This window comes from Neofelis nebulosa, chromosome 2 (genome assembly GCF_028018385.1).
Source record: "Neofelis nebulosa isolate mNeoNeb1 chromosome 2, mNeoNeb1.pri, whole genome shotgun sequence".
NCBI lineage: Eukaryota > Metazoa > Chordata > Mammalia > Carnivora > Felidae > Neofelis > Neofelis nebulosa.
In genome coordinates, this window is record NC_080783.1 from 203077757 (window position 1) to 203095079 (window position 17323).

Here is a 17323-nt window from a genome sequence, read left to right on the forward strand (position 1 = left end):
GTATTCTGTGTATTATCTGCAAATAGTGACAGTTCTACTTCTTCCTTTCCAGTTTGGATAGGTTTTCTTATTCTCGCCTGATTGCTCTGGCTAGGACAAAGTGGTGAGTGGGCATTTTTTTCTTGTTCTGATCTTAGAGGAAAAGCTTTCAGCTTTTACTGTTCAGTGTGATGTTAGCTGTGGGCTTGTCATTTCTGGACTTTATTTAAACGTTGAGGTATGATCCTTCTATACCTGCTTTGTTGAGAGTTTTTATCACAACTGGATGTTGTATTTTCTTGAGAGGTTTTTCTGCATCTTGTGAAATGAACATAGGACTTTTATCCTTGGTTTTCTTAATGTGGTTTATCACACTAATGTGCAGATATTGGACTATCCTTGAATCCCCTGAATAAATCCCACTTGATCATGGTGTATGATCCTTTTAAGGTATTGTTGAATTCAGTTAGCTAATATTTTGTTGAGGATTTCTGCATCTGTGTTCAGGAATATTGGCCTATAATTTTATTTTCTTCTGGTGTCCTTGTTTTGGTGTAAGGATAATGCTGGCCTTGTAAAGTGAGTTTGAAAGAGTTCCTTCCTCTTCTGTTTTTTGGAAGAGTTTGAGAATTGATATTCTTCTTTGAATGTTTGGTAGAATTCACCCAGTGAAGTCATCTGGTCTTAGATTTTTTTCATTGGGAGGTTTTTGATTACTGGTTTAATCTCTTTATTAGTAATCAATCTGTTCAGATTTTCTATTTCTTCATGATTTGGTCTTGGTAGATTGTATGTTTCTAGGAATTCACCCATTTCTTCTAGGTTGTCCATTTGTTGGCACATAATTTTTCATAGTAGTCTCATCCTTTGTATAGCTGTGGTATTAGCTGTAATCTCTTTTATTTCTGATTTTGAGTCCTTGGTGATTCTGGCTAGAGGTTTGTCAATTTTTTATCTTTTCAAAGGACAACCCCTTTACTTTCATCTTTTCTATTGCTTTTTAGTCTTTCATTTATTTCTGCTCTAATCTTTGTTATTTCCTTCCTTCTACTAACTTTGGGTTTCATTTATTCTTTTTCCTGGTTCCTTAAGGTATAAAGTTATTTGGGAATTTTGCTTCTTGAGATAGGCACTATTGCTGTGAACCTCCTTGTCAGAACTGCTTTTGTTACATCTCATAAATTTTTGTATATTTCCATTCTGTTTGTGTCAAGGTATTTTTTTTTTTCTCTTTTGGTTTCTACTTTGATTCTCAAGTTGTTTCATAGATGTTGTTTAATCTCCACATTATCTGTGAATTTTCCAGTTTTCTTTGTGTAACTGATTTCTAGTTTATTTATTTTTTAGCAAATAAGGTGGTTTTATTAAAGCACGGGACAGAACCCATGGACAGAAAGAGCTGCCACTGATACCTAGTTTCTTATCACTGGAGCTGGAAAAGATGCTTGGTAGGATTTCAGTCCTCTTTTGTTTTATGGCCTACCATATGATCTATCCTGGAAAATGTTCCATGTACACTTGAGAGTGTACATTCTGTTGCTTTTGGATGGGATGTTCTGTATATATCTGTAAAGTCTGTCCGGTCTAACATCACATAAGGCTGATGTTTTCTTATTTTCTGCCTGGATGATCTATCCATTGATGCAAGTTGGGTATTAAAGTCCCCTGCTACTATTGTATGGCTGTCTCTCTTCATGTCTGTCAATATTTATTTATACATATAGATGTTCTTATATTGGGTTCATAAATATTTACAAATATTATATCCTCTTGTTGGATTGACCCCTTTATCATTATATAACCCCTTTTGTTTCTTACTACAATCTTTGTTTTGAAGTCGATTTTTTTCTAAGTTACAGCTACCCCAGCTTTCTTTTGGTTTCCATTTGTATGGAGTATCTTTTTCTATCCCTTCACTTTCCATCTGTGTGTGTTCCTACATCTAAAAGAGTCTCTTGTAGGCAGCACTTAGGTTTTATTTTTAATCCATTTAGCCATAGCCTTTTTTTTTTTTTTTTTTCCTCAAGATTTTAGTCCTTTTTGGGGCACCTGGGTGGCTCAGTGAGTTAAGTGTCCAACTTCAGGGCATGATCTCATGGTATGTGTGTTCAAGCCTCACATCGGGCTCTTTGCTGTCAGCACAGAGCCCAATTCAGATCCTCTGTCTCCCTCTCTCTGCTTCTCCCCTCCTCTTTCTCTCTCTCCTAAGCATAAATAAACATTAAAAGTTTTTATTCATTCATTTAATCTCTACACCCAGCATGGGGCTCAACTTCATGACCCCAAGATCAAGAGTTGCATGCTCTCCCAACTAAGCTAGCCAGTTGCCCCATTTAGCCACTGTTTTTTGACTGGCATATTTAGTCTGTTTACATTATTGGGTATAATTATTGGGGTGCTTAGGTGTCTTGGTTAAGCATCCAACCTTGGCTCAGGTCATGATCTCGTGGTTTGTGAGTTTGAGCCCCACATCGGGCTCTGTGCTAACAGCTTGGAGCCTGGATCCTGCTTCAGATTCTGTGCCTCCCTCTCTGGCCCTCCCCTGTTCGCACTCTATGTCTCTCTCTCTCTCTCAAGAATAAACATTAAAAAAAAAAAGTTAGGGGCGCCTGGGTGGCGCAGTCGGTTAAGCGTCCGACTTCAGCCAGGTCACGATCTCGCGGTCCGTGAGTTCGAGCCCCGCGTCAGGCTCTGGGCTGATGGCTCGGAGCCTGGAGCCTGTTTCCGATTCTGTGTCTCCCTCTCTCTCTGCCCCTCCCCCGTTCGTGCTCTGTCTCTCTCTGTCCCAAAAGTAAATAAAAAACATTTAAAAAAAAAAAAAAAAAGTTATTGGTAAGTATGTACTTGCCATTTTATTGTTTTCTGGCTGTTTCTGTAGTTCTCTGTACCTTTCTTGCTCTCTTCCTTTGTGGTTTGATGAAACTCTCTAGTGGTATGCTTATATTCCTTTTTATCTAGTGTATATTTACTATACGTTTTTGTTTTGTAGTTAAGATGAGCCTTAAGTAGAACTCCTATCCATAAGTCTATTTTAAATCGATAAAACAGTTGCCAACTTGTTTGATCGCATTCTAAAGTTCAACATTTTTACTCCCCCTCCCCATTTTTGAGATCACATTTCACCATTTTTTCTTGCATATCCCTTAACTATTATAATCAGTTACATTTTTACTTTTGTTTTTTTATGTCTGTTATTTTACTTTTGTGTTTTTAACCTTAATAAGTGATTAATCCACTATTTTTATTACATTTACCTCTCCAGTGAGATTTGCTCTTTTATATGCGTTCCTGTTTCTGATTAGTGCTTTTTTCAGCCTAAAGAGGTCATTTTAACATTTCTTTTAAGGCCGATTTAGTGGTGATAAACTCCTTTAACTGTCTGGGAAATTAATTCTGAATGATAACTTTGCTTGTTTGGAATTTTTCTTTTAGCATTTTGAATACACTTTCATTCCCTCCTGGGCTGCAAAGTGTTGGAAAATGTACTGAGAGTCTTACGGGGGGGTTCCTTTTTACATAACAAGTTATTTTTTTCTTGCTGCTTTTAGGGTCTCTTTGGGTTCATCTTATTTGGAACTCTCCAGGCCTTCTGGATCTAGACGTCTGTTTCCTTTCCCACATTAGGGGCATTTTCAGCCATTCTTTTTTCAATAAGATTTCTGTCTCTCTCCTTCTGGGAGCCCTACAATGAGAATGTTAATCCATTTGATGTTGCCCCTTTAAGTTCCTTAATCTATCTTCACTTTTTTTTTTCCTACTTGCTGCTCTGATTGGAGATATTCTATTGCTTTGTGTTTGAGTTCACTTACCCTTTCTTCTGTTCCGTCTAGTCTGCTGGTGAACCCCTCTCGTGTTTTCATTCAGTTCAGTTATTGTGTTCATCAGCTCCATGACTTGTATTTTTCATATATTTTCTATCTTTTTGTTGAAGTTCTGTGTTCATCCATTCTTCTCCCCATCTTCTTCCCAGTTTTACATCTTTAGGACCATTTTGAACTTTTTATCGGGTAAATATCCTACGTCTGTTATCACTGATGTTTTGTTTAATGTTTATTTTTATATTGGAGAGAGAGGGGGCAGAAAGAGAGGGAGACGGAGGATCTGAAGCTGACCGTGCAGAGCCCAGTGCGGGGTTGAACTCACAAACTGTGAGATCATGACTTGAACTGACGTCAGACACTTAACTGACTGAGCCACCCAAATGCCCCTTCCCTGAGGTTTTTACAAGAGATCTAGAATTCACAGTAAAGTATTCACATCATAAGGGAGCCATGGGAACAGAATCAACTCCAGATTGGGGTAGGTTTGAATACCTGATACATCATAAAAGAGTGTCCTAGATACCTGGAAAATAGGTGCTTTAAATTACACATGTCCTTATGAAGTCATTTTACTAGGTGTAAGGGTTAACTAACATCAATCTGTCACATTTCTGAATCTTTGCTGATGGGGCTACTTTCTCATTTTTAGTTATCAATTCAGTTCTTTCTATTAAATAAGTGGGAGAAGGAGTTTGGATCTAATATGGTGAAGAGGCAAGTAACAGAAAGTTTGAGAGTCGTTCTATAAAACATTGACCAGAAGAAAAAGGCATAGATCAGCTTAAAGGAAGCAGGAGCTGAATTTGGGAATGCAGGAGATCTAGGAACTGTGGGTATGACCAACCAGCCTAGGCCCCAAGAAGGGAGGTTAAAAATGACTTCCCTAAAGGATTGACTATCCAGGAAGCAATGAGGGAGTCAGTCAGCCTTTACAAGTAATTGGGGGCCAGACATACCAAGGTGAGTAACCTTCCCTTCAACAAGAACTCCAACTCAGGAGACAAACTTCATGTCCCAGCCCCCAAAAGAGCTTTTTTGTCTGCATTTACAAACAGCTGCACACTCCAGCCTTTGGGGTCTGGATGTTGAACTTCAGTGTTTCAGTGCTCAGGAACCTGCATGTGAACAAGCTTCTCTGGTGCATCCCACGAAGGTAGCTCAGACTACACTTGGAGAAACACTGCAAGGTAGTGAGTCCCTCTGGCTGGAGCTCTAGGGCTTCCTCTGCGAGGTGAATTTCTCAAGGTAGGTATTTCCTAAACTCCTTCCCACCCCCACTTAAAATACCTAGGGCTCCATTCCTTGGAGTTTCAAATGGCTAATCCAGTTGGCTTGTATAAGAAGGGACCACTGTGTGTATATATATATATATATATATATATATATATATATATATATATATATATATATATATTTAATGTTTATTTGAGAGAGACAGAGCGTGAGTGGGGAAGGGGCAGAGCGAAAATCCCAAGCAGGCTCTGTGTTGTCAGCACAGAACCCAACATAGGGCTCTATCCCAACACTGTGAGATCATGAGCCGAAATCAAGAATTGGACACTTAACCAACTCAGCCACCCAGGTGCCCCAGGGGACATTTTGGAATTCTCCCATCTATCAAAAACCCAGTTTGAGATACTGAAATAATTATTATGCAACCCTATTTTGAAGGGTGGGGCATGGGGACACTTGTCACCAGCAAGAAAAAAAAGTGGTGAAGCCCCTCTGGGGGACAGAAGTTGGATTAGATAAATCTCTACCAATGATTGAGTTAGATCACCCAACCAAATGTAAAATGTTGCTCTTTCCTCAAACCAGAGCCCGGGGTGTTATTAAGCAAGCAAGCTAGTTTTGTGAATGGAGTAAATTATAGCCACTACTGAGGACTTACTATGTAAGTTTCTACTAAACCACTGGCCAAAATGACTTAAACAGTAAATACATCACCAGAGCTCCTTATCAAATACTTACAGATCTTGGCTCTGTTTCATCCGGTGGAAGTCCTTCAGGATCCCCATCATATCTGCAAAGCTGCTGGCCTTGGACAGAGAAACACAGTCATCCTCTTCAGACGAGCTGCAGGTAGCCTTGTGTTCTGGTTTGCAACATTCAGGGCTGGCAGAACAAAGCAGGGGGACTGATGGAAGCTCAGGGACCTCTACCTCGGTCTCCTCGGTGATGTCACTAATGACAAAGGAAGTTGTAGAGTGGAATGAGGATCCAAAACAAGGTAAGGGAGAAGAGACATTTGAACTTCCTGGAGATAAGAAATCTGGCGTTAATGAAGCCGAAGCTGAAAGAGAAAACAATAGGCATGGATGGACATTGGGCTAGAACACGGCAGTAATATCTTCTCCCCACAAGCACTGCCTACCAACAACACTCATTTCCTGGGCTGACACCGTGACCTTCTGGGAGAGCCCGGGATAGTCCGTGTAAGCCAGTGGAGGATTCCTCCACTACCCTCCCCTCTCAGGATCTAAAGAAGATACAGAAGCACTGAGTTCTTCCAGCGTTCTGGGAGGGTGGAAGAACCCACCCCGTAAAGGCTTAGGCACCTAAAATCTCCCTCCCATTCTGCAGTGGGCTATGGAGTGACAGCCCTATTTCGACCAAAACGACAGTGACAGAACCAAAGTCAGAATTTGTCCTTTCTCTAACTGGGCTAGTGGTTCTGAGTGACTGGAAGAAGTAGCGAAAACAGAATGGTGACAGTCCTCCTAGTTTCTCAAATCTTAAGGGAGAATTTCCAGAACAAAAAGATTTTTAAGTTTCATTTTTCATCAACTACTTCAGCTTGTCTCTTGGATGACAAAAATGTAGCCGACATATAAATGAAAAACTCAAGTATAATTCCTCTATATAACTGCCATATGATTTTCATGTGTTGTACCAACAGATGAAGTCAAAGCTCCCAAACCTTAAGTCAACAAGGACCAGAAAAGTGAGGATGGAAGGAACAGGAGGATAAACCCCTGGGCAACTGGGGCGAGATCCACATGTTGATGTTTCATGCACTAGGTCAAGACAGACTCCCGTCTACTTCCAGCGGTTCTGCCTTACAGACAGATGGAGGGATGGAGAGGTGGTCTCTGGTAGAACAAGGAAACGGAAGATAAGTGCTTAAAGGGGATAGCTCTCTCAATGGTGGGGAATGCTTCTCTCTCATTAAAAATGAAAGCTGCTGGAGGGCTCACGGAATATGTGATGTTAAAGACACCTGGATGAGGGTATTGATTTTTGTGGCCAAGGGAGGGAATCTGCCTGAGGTCACAGGTAAAGTGAAGGTTTTGTTCCTAACCAAACCAGTCAGCCCCAAATGGCCATTGGAAACCATCCAAGGAGTACCAGAGGCTAGTCAGGCCTCAGAACAGCCCCAGAGTTTTGGGCCTATGTCCCCCTGAATCATGGACCATCCTTCTCCTACCCTTATCCTGTACCAAGAGCCACGGTAAAAGGAACAGCCTGCTATATTCTGGCCCTGACTCAGGGGCTCCTACCTGCATCGGCTGCCACTATCTTAGCGATCTGGCTGCGCAGGTGGCTCAACTCATCCTGCAGCTCTGTGGTGCGGCTTAGGGCTGGCAGGGCTGGCTTCTTCAAGGCCAGGAGCCTCTCCTCAGACCCACGCAGGTTGGGCACTGAGGCATTACGCTGCATGACAATCAGAGGGCTGGGCTTCCAGGTATGCCTCAGGGGCCGTGTGTCACTCCTGGACCAGGGAAAGACAAGTATGTCAGCAGAGACAGCCAGCCACTGCACCCCTTCTAAAGTTCCTTCACTCGTTGCTACAAGAGTAACACAGCCAGGTTCAGAGCCCACAGCTTCTGTTGCCCTCGGCCCCTCTTGAACACTCTCCCTGCTGCCTGCCACCTCATCTGGAAAGAAGCTCCCTCCCTATTCCCCAGCAGACCAGCTACTGCCTCAGCTACCTGACCCGGGCATATGTCTCCTCTTCATCCGCAGCAATCCAGGCGATGTCAGCCAGAGTAGGGACTGGGGGTACATCCCTCAGACACAGGTCAGAGATGTTGGGCAGGGTCTACAGGGAAGCAAAAGTCATCAAAAAACAATTACTGAAATCAGGAGGAGACTATCAAAGACTGCAAAACACATGGGGGGGGGGGGCACCTAATTCAGTCCTGGGTACCGGGATGGCTTCCTGGAAACAATTTGAATAAAAGGTCAGAAGAAAGTTTGTGGGATTACAAATAGCTCAGCACAACTGGACAGAGCTACGGGTGGAGGGTGATTTGCAAGAGTCTGGAAAGTGAATAAGAGCCACTGGAGGATTTTAAGTAAGAATCAGATTTTAAAAGATTACTCTGGTTGCTGTGTGGAATATGCATGAGAGAGTGAAGAGACCAGTTTTGAGTCTGTTCTATCTTCCAAGCAAAACATGGCAGCCTAGGGTAGGACTGGGATCTGGTTTTTTGTTTTAAATGTTTTATTTTTGAGAGACAGGGAGGCAGAGAACCCCAAGCAGGTTCCACACCGCCAGCACAGAGCCCAATGTGGGGCTTAAACTCATAAACCATGAGATCATGACCTGAGCAGAAACCAAGAGTCAGACACTAACTGACTGAGCCACCCAGGCGCCCTGGGAACTGTTTTTACATATAAAGTTTTATTGGAAAAGTTCATACCCATTCATTTATGTATGGTCTGTGACATCTTTTAAGCTGCAACTGCAGAAGTGAGTAGTTGTAACAGTAGTTATGGCCCACACATTAAAATATTTACTATTTGGTCTTTTAAAGAAAACATTCGCTGCCCCTAATTAGAGCAAAGGAGTCTTCAGTGGGACCGGCCAGAGTTGCCTTTTAACAGAAATGGCCACTAAGAACATCTTGCTTTCTCTGGCTGGGAGAATACAGGTGCAAGGACAACAGTCTTGTTTGTTATCAACAGGAAGTTTCTCCTGGCTAGCTCCTTACAACACCTCTGTAGCTAACTGGGATCTACACTGTTATAGCAACATTGTGTTAAGCAAACTTGATAATTTGAATATTTAGATTTAAATAACAAGAAATGATTATACCAAAAGAATAAGAGGATTCCTTAAAATATCCCCTCAACCCAGTGAACAACAACCAGGGAACAGACAAGGCTGAGTGACTCTGTTAAATGAAAAGTTAGGAGGATTCTGTCATGCTTTGAATATATCAAAGTGAAAGAACATGCACCTATGAAAGGATGGAACAGAACTACACCAAAACATTAATAGTTATTATATGATTACATGTAATTTATTTTCCTTTCTCCTTTTTTATTTTCCATAATATTTTGTATGGGTAATGGGTAAATTTAAAAAATAAATCAGCAAGATTCCCTTAAAGGAATTTACAACCAAATCCAGGAATAATTTCTCAAAAACCCACCTATACAGGAGTTAAATTCAGATGTTTCTGCTACAAATTGGCAGGTAGATCAGGAATTGATAGCTCCAGCTTTTAGATAGGGAACCTGGATCTCACAGGAGTGATGTGATGCTCCAAGGTTACACAGAAAAGGACTTCCACTGACCCAGAAGTTACTGTTAAGATGGGCCACTTAGGGGAAGCCTCCATTTGTTTTCCTTTCCAGAGTGCTGCTCCACTATTGACAATTAAATGAATTAACATCTATAAAGTACTTAGCACAGTGCCTGGCACACAGTATGTGCTCAGTAAATGTTAGCTAGTATTACTCCTACCACTCATGCCATACTCCTGCTCTGTGGGAGCCTGTGCCCTTGATTGTCCCTGCCCAGCAGCATCTGGCCAAAGGACTGAAGAGGTTAGAGCCAAGTGTGGGGGCAACATCCACTGAGTCCCTACATTCCCTAGCTGTGCTTCCCTTTGTTTCTGATGCTTCAGGCAGCTAGGACCACATCCTGCCCATACCCTTGAGGCAGTTCTGGATAACTGGCAATCTGGGTCACAGGACAGCCACTCATACCACACACTTCTAACTCCATTCTTGCCTCTAATACTATCCCTGACACCACTTCTGACTCCAAAATGAGCTACAGATTTCACAGCTCAGCATCTGATACAGAAACTCACCTCCTTCATTTGTTTCCACCTGGACCCATATCTTTTCAGAGAAATATATGTCACATCTGTGTAGGCAGAATGTTTAAGTACTTGTGCCTCAGTTCCCCCAATGTATATATCTTAAGCACCTAGCCAGGAGCTGGTACTTAACCATGAGTTCTTAGAGGAGGGAGGTAGCTGGGTCTAAAGAATGCTACTTAGCTTTCCACTGCAGAAGCGGGGGGTGGGGGGGGGGTACATCTCAGAGATGGGCTAGGGAAGAATCTGTTGCAGAGTGGGTGCTAAAGTCCCCAGTGGCATCAAAGATTAGGGGCACCTGGGTGGTTCAGCTGGTTAAGCGTCCGACTTCAGCTCAGGTCATGATCTCATGGTCTGTGAGTTCGAACCCCGTGTCAGGCTCTGTGCTGTTAGTTCAGAGCCTGGAGCTTGCTTCAGATTCTGTCTCCCTCTCTCTCTGCCCCTCCCCCACTCACTCTGTATCAAAAAATGAATAAACGGTAAAAAATATATATATTTATGGGGCGCCTGGGTGGCGCAGTCGGTTAAGCGTCCGACTTCAGCCAGGTCACGATCTCACGGTCTGTGAGTTCGAGCCCCGCGTCAGGCTCTGGGCTGATGGCTCAGAGCCTGGAGCCTGTTTCCGATTCTGTGTCTCCCTCTCTCTGTCCCTCCCCCGTTCATGCTCTGTCTCTCTCTGTCCCAAAAAAAAATAAAATAAACGTTGAAAAAAAAAAAAAAAATATATATATATATATTTAAAAAATGCAAGATTATTCATTTATAAACAGATTGGAAGTCTGACAGTTGTGGTCACAGTTTCATGTGCAATCAGGAAGGCACAGTGACCAGTATCCATTGTATGTACTTAGTATTTCTTGACAAAATGAAAAAGTGATCAGGAAGGCAACCTGCCTTAGCAACACCAAGGAATCTGGGGCACAGAAGTAGCACCATCCTGCCACAGTCTCTGAGCCTCTACTTACCCTGCCCTTCCAGTACACTTACCTGGAAGGATGCCCGGGGACATGGCTTCAGGGGCAGGTTGGTCCCAATTCTTCTCACTACACTTCGAGCAGCTCCATGTGGCTTGTTTTGCCAGATTGGGATGGTCTAAAGCAGAGAGTGACAAGGAATCTCAGAGATGGGTCTAACTACTCTCCCATCCTACTCCCCTCTCCTTTAGCAGGGAGACTGAAGTCCCCAACCCCAGGGACACGGTGCAGTGTGGGGGTTAGTCAAGTCTCGATACGAGTTCGGGCAGGTTCCCCAGTTGCTAGTCTTCACCTTGGCCAGCCACTTAAGGGGATATTGCTGTTGACAAGGCACTGCCAATGCTGGGAGGATCAGTGAAGGGGGGTGCGGAATTAGCTGGGTGTAGGGATCATGTAGGCTTCCCTCCCTTTCCTCTGCACCGAAAAGCAGAAACACCGCTGGCTCCTTAACTGCCTCAAAGACGAGAGTTGGCTTTATCTGTGGGAGGGCGGGAGGTGGGTATATGTGGAAGGGTCGCCTCCAGGGGAAAGGAAAAATTAACTGGAGAGTCTCAGAATTTCCTACAGAACTTCAGCAGGCCCAGGGCTCAACTCTTCCCCACCACAGCCCTGCCCTGGGAATGCCCCTTACCACATTGGCTTCCATTGCCGACATTTCAACCGGCTCCTGCACTTGAAGGACAAGGCAGCTGCGGGGCAGCTCTGGGGGCTCCGGGAGGCTGGAGGCGTGACTCCTTCATATCAGGCCATCCTAAGGAACGCCAGATTTCTCTTCCTGTGAAACAATCCCCACAGTGGGTACTCAATGGCCAGCACACAAGTCCCACAAAAACCAGGTCCTGCAGAGCCATGACTTATACCAAGGTAGAAGTATACCTTATACTAAGGTATCAAGTCAGAAACCTTGGTATGCTCTGATGTTTCACAGGGTTTGAGAAAAACAGCCCAAGAGACTGCTTTCACCCAACAATGGCTCCAAATCCAGACCCTTAAAGGTTCTGTTCCAGACTCGTTGCATGAGCTTGGCCAACTCTGGGAGCTTTCCTGAGGCAATACAGTAAAACCTTGGTTTGCGAGCATACTTCGTTCTGGAAACATGCTTGTAACCCAAAGCACTTATATATCAAAGCAAATTTCAAGAACCATTGGCTCAGTTGCGATCCTGTGATGTTCGGTGTCACATATTACCAATATTACAAGACATCACTCATTTATCAAGTTAAAATTTATTAGAAATGTTTGCTTGTCTTGCGGAACACTTGCAGAGCAAGTTAATCGCAATTCAAGGTTTGACTGTACTGGTAAAGATGTAAATAGACCTCTTTTGGGGGGAGCCTGGGTGGCTCAGCCAGTTAAGCATCTGACTCGATTTCGGCTCAGGTCACGATCTCACAGTTCGACAGTTCAAACCCCACATTGGGCTCTGTGCTGATGGTGCCAGACAGACCTGCTTGGGATTCTGTCTCCCTCTCTCTCTCTCTGCCCCTTCCTCACTCATTCTCTTCCCCTCTCAAACATTAAAAAAAAAAGGGGGGGGGGATTCCTTTGGTAGTTACAAAGCCAAATTGTAGGTACCATCCAAACCCAGCAATCATTCTTAAAGAAGGGATGTAAGAGCCCAGCACGTGCCACCAAGCCTAGCACTGCTGGGTCCTGGCAAGGGGGAGATGTAAAACAGACAAATGGAGAATGAACAGCCAGATCTCGCCAATCTGAATCTACTGAGCTACAGGGAAAAGATCCAAATGTTCATCCTGCTTAGCTATCCACAGGTCTTTTAGCCTCAGGCAGGCCATATAACCTTTCTGAAGGTTGGCTTTTCCACATGTAAAGGGGACTAGAACAGCTGCCACCTAGATTATCTTAAGGATCAATGAGTGAAACAGGATTTTAAAGTACTTAATGAACTGTTAAAACAAGACACAGACGGATGGGGTCACAGCTGCTCCTGACGGTGAGCAGATGCAATCGATGGACTCATTCCCTTGTTCATCAGACACTAACAATACCCACTCTGTGCCAGGCCCTGTAGGGGCTTTGGAAGGAGTAAGACACACCCATGCTCTCACAGAACTCACAGTCTGGAAGAGAAATAGGACCTGAATACATAATTCTAGCAAAGGCTGAATATCACTGCTTAAGAAAGGTACAGTAAACGGGTGGCCAGAGGAATTCAGGCTCCTGGCCCCGCAACCTCATGGTGAGTTCAGAGGGGGTAGGAAGGGATGAAAAACAGCAACAAAAGCACAGGTCCAAGACAGGAAGTTGAGAGGGGCGTAAAGAGGAGCGCAGAAGGTGAACTGGCGGTCGTGAGGGCTGGGAATGCTCAGGTGAGAAGTCACTGGGAGGCAGGGTCTGAACGGGGGGGTGGACTGAAACCTCCCTTGCAGGATTTCTCTTTCACCCGTGGGAGAGGAATTATCTATCACTCACTTTGATACACACGGGGAAAGGAGGCTGAAGAGAGGAAAGGAACCGTCTAAGGTCCCTCGGGGGGCACACCAGAAGAAAGCACTTCAAGTCTGGTCTAGATCCTGCTACTTTCTGCATGGGCTCAACTCCATACAGCTCATGCCTTTATCAAAGTCCCGCTGTGCCAGGCCCTGGTGAATGTCAGTGCTGCCACAGGTTCCACGGAACAGTGGTTCCCTGTTGTTTCTCACTCTAGGCATTACAGCCACTTCCTCTCCAAACTTACTTCCAAAGACTCAGTTGGGCCTAACACAACAGCCAGAGAGATCTTTCTAGGACACATTCCTCCTATGTTTAGCCCACCCCCGGCTTGCTATAACCAACAGGATCACATCTACACAGAATGGCCTGCGGGGCCCTCCACAATCGGGCCCAACCTCACTAGACAAAACCCCAAGGCCTACAGTTGGGCCCTCGCGCACCTGACAGCCACACCGCTTGCGTTCCCCTAACCCTCCAGCCACGCTGGCCGCCTCGCAGCACTATTCCCTCCGCTGGAAACACCAGCACCTTCTTCACCAAGCACATCATTCTTCAGGGCTCAGATCACGCATCGCCTCCCCTTCCCTGACAGATCCTTACTGCCCCCCTCCCCCCAGCACCCCACGTTTCCTTCGGAGTCCTTTCACAACAGTAATGAGGTCCCCGTGTAACGTGCCGTCTGCCGGAGGGCAGAACCTTCCCCAGGCACAGCACAGTGCCTGCCTCGTCCGCAGTGGGCACTTCGACGTTTGTTCGGGAACGAACAAGAACACGGGCTTGGCCTTCACCCCCTCCTCGTCCCAAGGGTCTTCGGCTAGACTTCCCCCGGTTCGCCGGCAACGCTGGTTGGTTCTCAGCCCCTCCGCGCTCCCACGACCCCTCTCCGGGCCGCTGTCATTGCCTGTCCACACACGCTCTCCCGCAGGAGGCTCGGGGCTCCTCCAGAGCAGGGTCTGCTCTCGTCACCCCGGTACCGGGCGCCCCGCCGAGCTACAGTCCGCGTGGGCCCCAAGCGGCTGCGCTGGGGGAGCCGCTGCGGGGAGCTCGCTCGGGACACGCCTCCCCTCCCCCGCAACGTCCCGACCCCATGGGGCCAAGGTCGGCCAAGCTCTCGCTACCGGCCCTGGCGGCCCTCGGGTCCCAGAAGAAGCGGGGCGGCCGAAGTAGCCCGGCCGCCTAAGGAGCCTCTGCAATAGCTCAGCCATCGAAGACGGGCATCGAGTCCTCCCACACCCAGCCAAGCTAGGCCGACAACATGGGCTCCCGCGAGAACTGGCGCGGGAGCAGGAGCCGCGGGCTCCGCACAACGCCTGACACTAGGCTGCGTTGACAGTCGGGCCGGGAGGCCGCGCTCCCGCCTCCCGAGCGGCACTCGGACCTAGTCTTACCTCAGACTCCAGCTCCGGGACTCACTCACCTTACGGCCCCTCCTACCACAGCCGGCCGCGCAGCCTCAACCGCCCTCACTTCCGCCGATCCGCCCCCGGAAGTGATCCTCTGCGGCTGCGCACCGGGCCGCGGCCTCGCGCGCCCTCCTAAGGCGGACCCTACTCAGGGCGGGGCGAGTGCGCCTTCGGCAGGGGCGGGGCGGCGGGCGGCCTCAGGTGGGGACGCCGAAGGAGGGGACACGCCCATCCCCGAGACCACGCCTGCGCTGGCCCAGCCCCTGGGAAAAGTTGACGATGCTTGGACATCCCCGCGGCCTGATTGGTCGCATCCGCCGCTGGTGTCCGCCTTCTAGGTGCTCTCCCGGGGTAGTCCCGAGACGACCTCTAGCAGCGGATGTCCGACTACGTGCCCCTCTCAGACGCCCAAATTGTGTGGCGCCTGCTGTCCCTAAGCCTACTGCAGCCTTGAGAATCCTCCACCTGGCGCTCTCCAGGCCCTCCGGACCCAGCTCTTGCCTTATCTCGCCTTGGTCCCCTTTTCACACTTCATGTTTCCCAGCCAAGACCCTCGACAGCCTTCTGTCCGGCAGGAAGAGGCCTCTTCTTGTAATGTTTTCTATTTTAGCCGTTATGTATCTCACAGTCTACACAAGGCAGCTTCAGTGAGATGGTAGATTGATGGGCAAGACCCCAGAGGCATTGGGAAAGAGACCCACATTCCTTCCAGCGTCACTCACCCACTCCCTTTGTTCTTAAACCCTCACCGTCCTGGTCCTGGTCTTCATGGCAGCCAGGCCTGGGTCGCATGCCCTCCTGTGACCTCAGTATACAGCAGTGCCTGGCTCCCAGGCCACAGTTCTTTGGTCCCAGCTGCCAGGGACAGGCTGGCTTCATAGCGGGGACCGGTTTGGGCAGTCACACAGGGCCTCTTGCTCAGAACTCTGTGCTTGCTCTAATGCTCTATCTTCCCCCCTGAAATTAATATATAATAAAATTTAAATATATATATAATTTTATATTATATATATTTTTAAACAAGGGGCCCTGCATTTTCATTTTGCACAGGATCCTGCAAATTATATAGCTGTCCTTGGCCAGAGACCTCAGAGTTGTCCACCCCGATCCTTGTCATGTTTCAAATGATGAAGGTTGACTTCCAGGTCCAGCCCTCTTTCCAGGACGGCAAATTAATCATTGATTCTCTCTCCTGGTCAATTGCAGATCTTGCAGTTTCACCCCAGTTGTCTCTTCTAGGGGTGGCAGATGTCTTGGTGCTCGACCCAGATCTCCTCTACCCTGCCAGCGAATCCATCCTCCAGCTGCTGTGTTGGCTGCACACAGCTGCCCCCTTCTCTGGAAAATTGCACTTATAAGAGGGACAACAGTGGCTCTAACCTGTGAAGTTACTTCGTCCTCCAAATCAACAACTAACACGGTACAAAAGGCAGGTTCTACTCTGTGGTGTGGCTTGTGTTCCAGAACCTTTCGCCTGTGATCATTCTAGGGCTCGGATTGGAGATTCTATCCTTGCTTACCATTTTTCTTTTCCCCATTCTTGGTCATTCCTTCTTTTAATAAAAAAAAAAAAATGTTAAAGCTTTTTTTTTTTTTTTTTAATTTTTTAAATTAATCTCTACACCCAGCGTGGGACTCAGACTCATAACCCGAGATCAGGGGTCCCACGCTCCTCCAACTGAGCCAGCCAGGCACCCTTTCTTGACTCCTCATACAGGTTTTTCCTGAAGTGTAATCCTTCAAAAAAAATTATCTAATGCCTGTCTCAGGCTCTGCTTCTAAGACAATGTGTAATTAACTTTAGAATCTCAACACAGAACATCAGATTCTAAAAATAGTAGTAAGTTCTACTAACTAGGTCTATCACAAACTTACTTTAAGAACATCACTTGAGGGCTGCCTGGATGTCATTTGAACATCTGACTCTTGATTCCAGCTCAGGTCATAATCCCAGAGTCTCGGGATTGATCCCTGAGCTGGGTGTAGAGCCTGCTTGGGACTCTCTCTCTGTCCCCACCTAACTCTCCCCCTGTCCCCTCAGTTTCATGCTCTCTCACTCCCTCAAAAAAAAAAAAAAAAAATCACTTGAGCCCTCTGGTGACAGAAAATTGCGTCCCTAAAGGCATTCCAGCCATGCTCCCTTGCCCACCTGCCAAGCCAATCTCACAAGAGGAGTCAGACCAAGGGTAGAACTGACCAATATCCTACTAAAAGGAAAGGCACTTAGAACCACCCTAGTCTCTCCAGTTTTATTATAAGACATGTGGACAGGGGAGAGAAGTGGCAGAGGGGTGACAAGAGGGCAGCTAGGGCCCTCCCCCACCATGAGCTTCAAGGCACAGTTGGGGGGGGGGGCGGTCAGGAAAAGGCATGAGATGAAGATCAGAAAGCCCAAGCAACCAGCGCCTTACAAGGGACAAGGATTGCTCAGTGTGGGGTGGGCCCTCCTGGACCATCATGGAGGGGAAGAGCCTGCCAGGTGGGGTAGGGAGGTGGAGTCTCTGCTGACACTCGGTGGCTCATGGGACTGGCTACTACCACCCACCCCGGGAAGCACTGAGACAGACTTCGGTGCCCTCCCTCCCTTTAAGGGGCATGGAAGCACTGCCTCCCAGAAAGGACACAAAGAACTTGGC

General features: G+C 46.5%; 1 protein-coding gene across 4 annotated transcripts in view; it reads right to left on the bottom strand.

Moving 5' to 3' along the window:
* Positions 1 to 14804, bottom strand: part of MTFR1L (mitochondrial fission regulator 1 like) — a 44045-nt gene extending 29241 nt beyond the window's left edge. For 2 of the 4 annotated variants that reach the window (XM_058718567.1, XM_058718565.1), the window contains exons 1-6: positions 14673 to 14777; positions 11462 to 11605; positions 10844 to 10948; positions 7733 to 7842; positions 7301 to 7512; positions 5772 to 6093 (exon numbers count right to left, since the gene is read on the bottom strand). In XM_058718567.1, coding sequence (XP_058574550.1) covers positions 5772 to 6093; positions 7301 to 7512; positions 7733 to 7842; positions 10844 to 10948; positions 11462 to 11485 — 773 coding nt within the window. In that variant the 5' untranslated portion in view covers positions 11486 to 11605; positions 14673 to 14777. Of the gene's footprint in view, positions 1 to 5771; positions 6094 to 7300; positions 7513 to 7732; positions 7843 to 10843; positions 10949 to 11461; positions 11606 to 14672 lie in introns of those variants that run through there. The other 2 variants (XM_058718566.1, XM_058718568.1) reach the window with 2 other exon arrangements.
* Positions 14805 to 17323: the final 2519 nt, after the last annotated feature.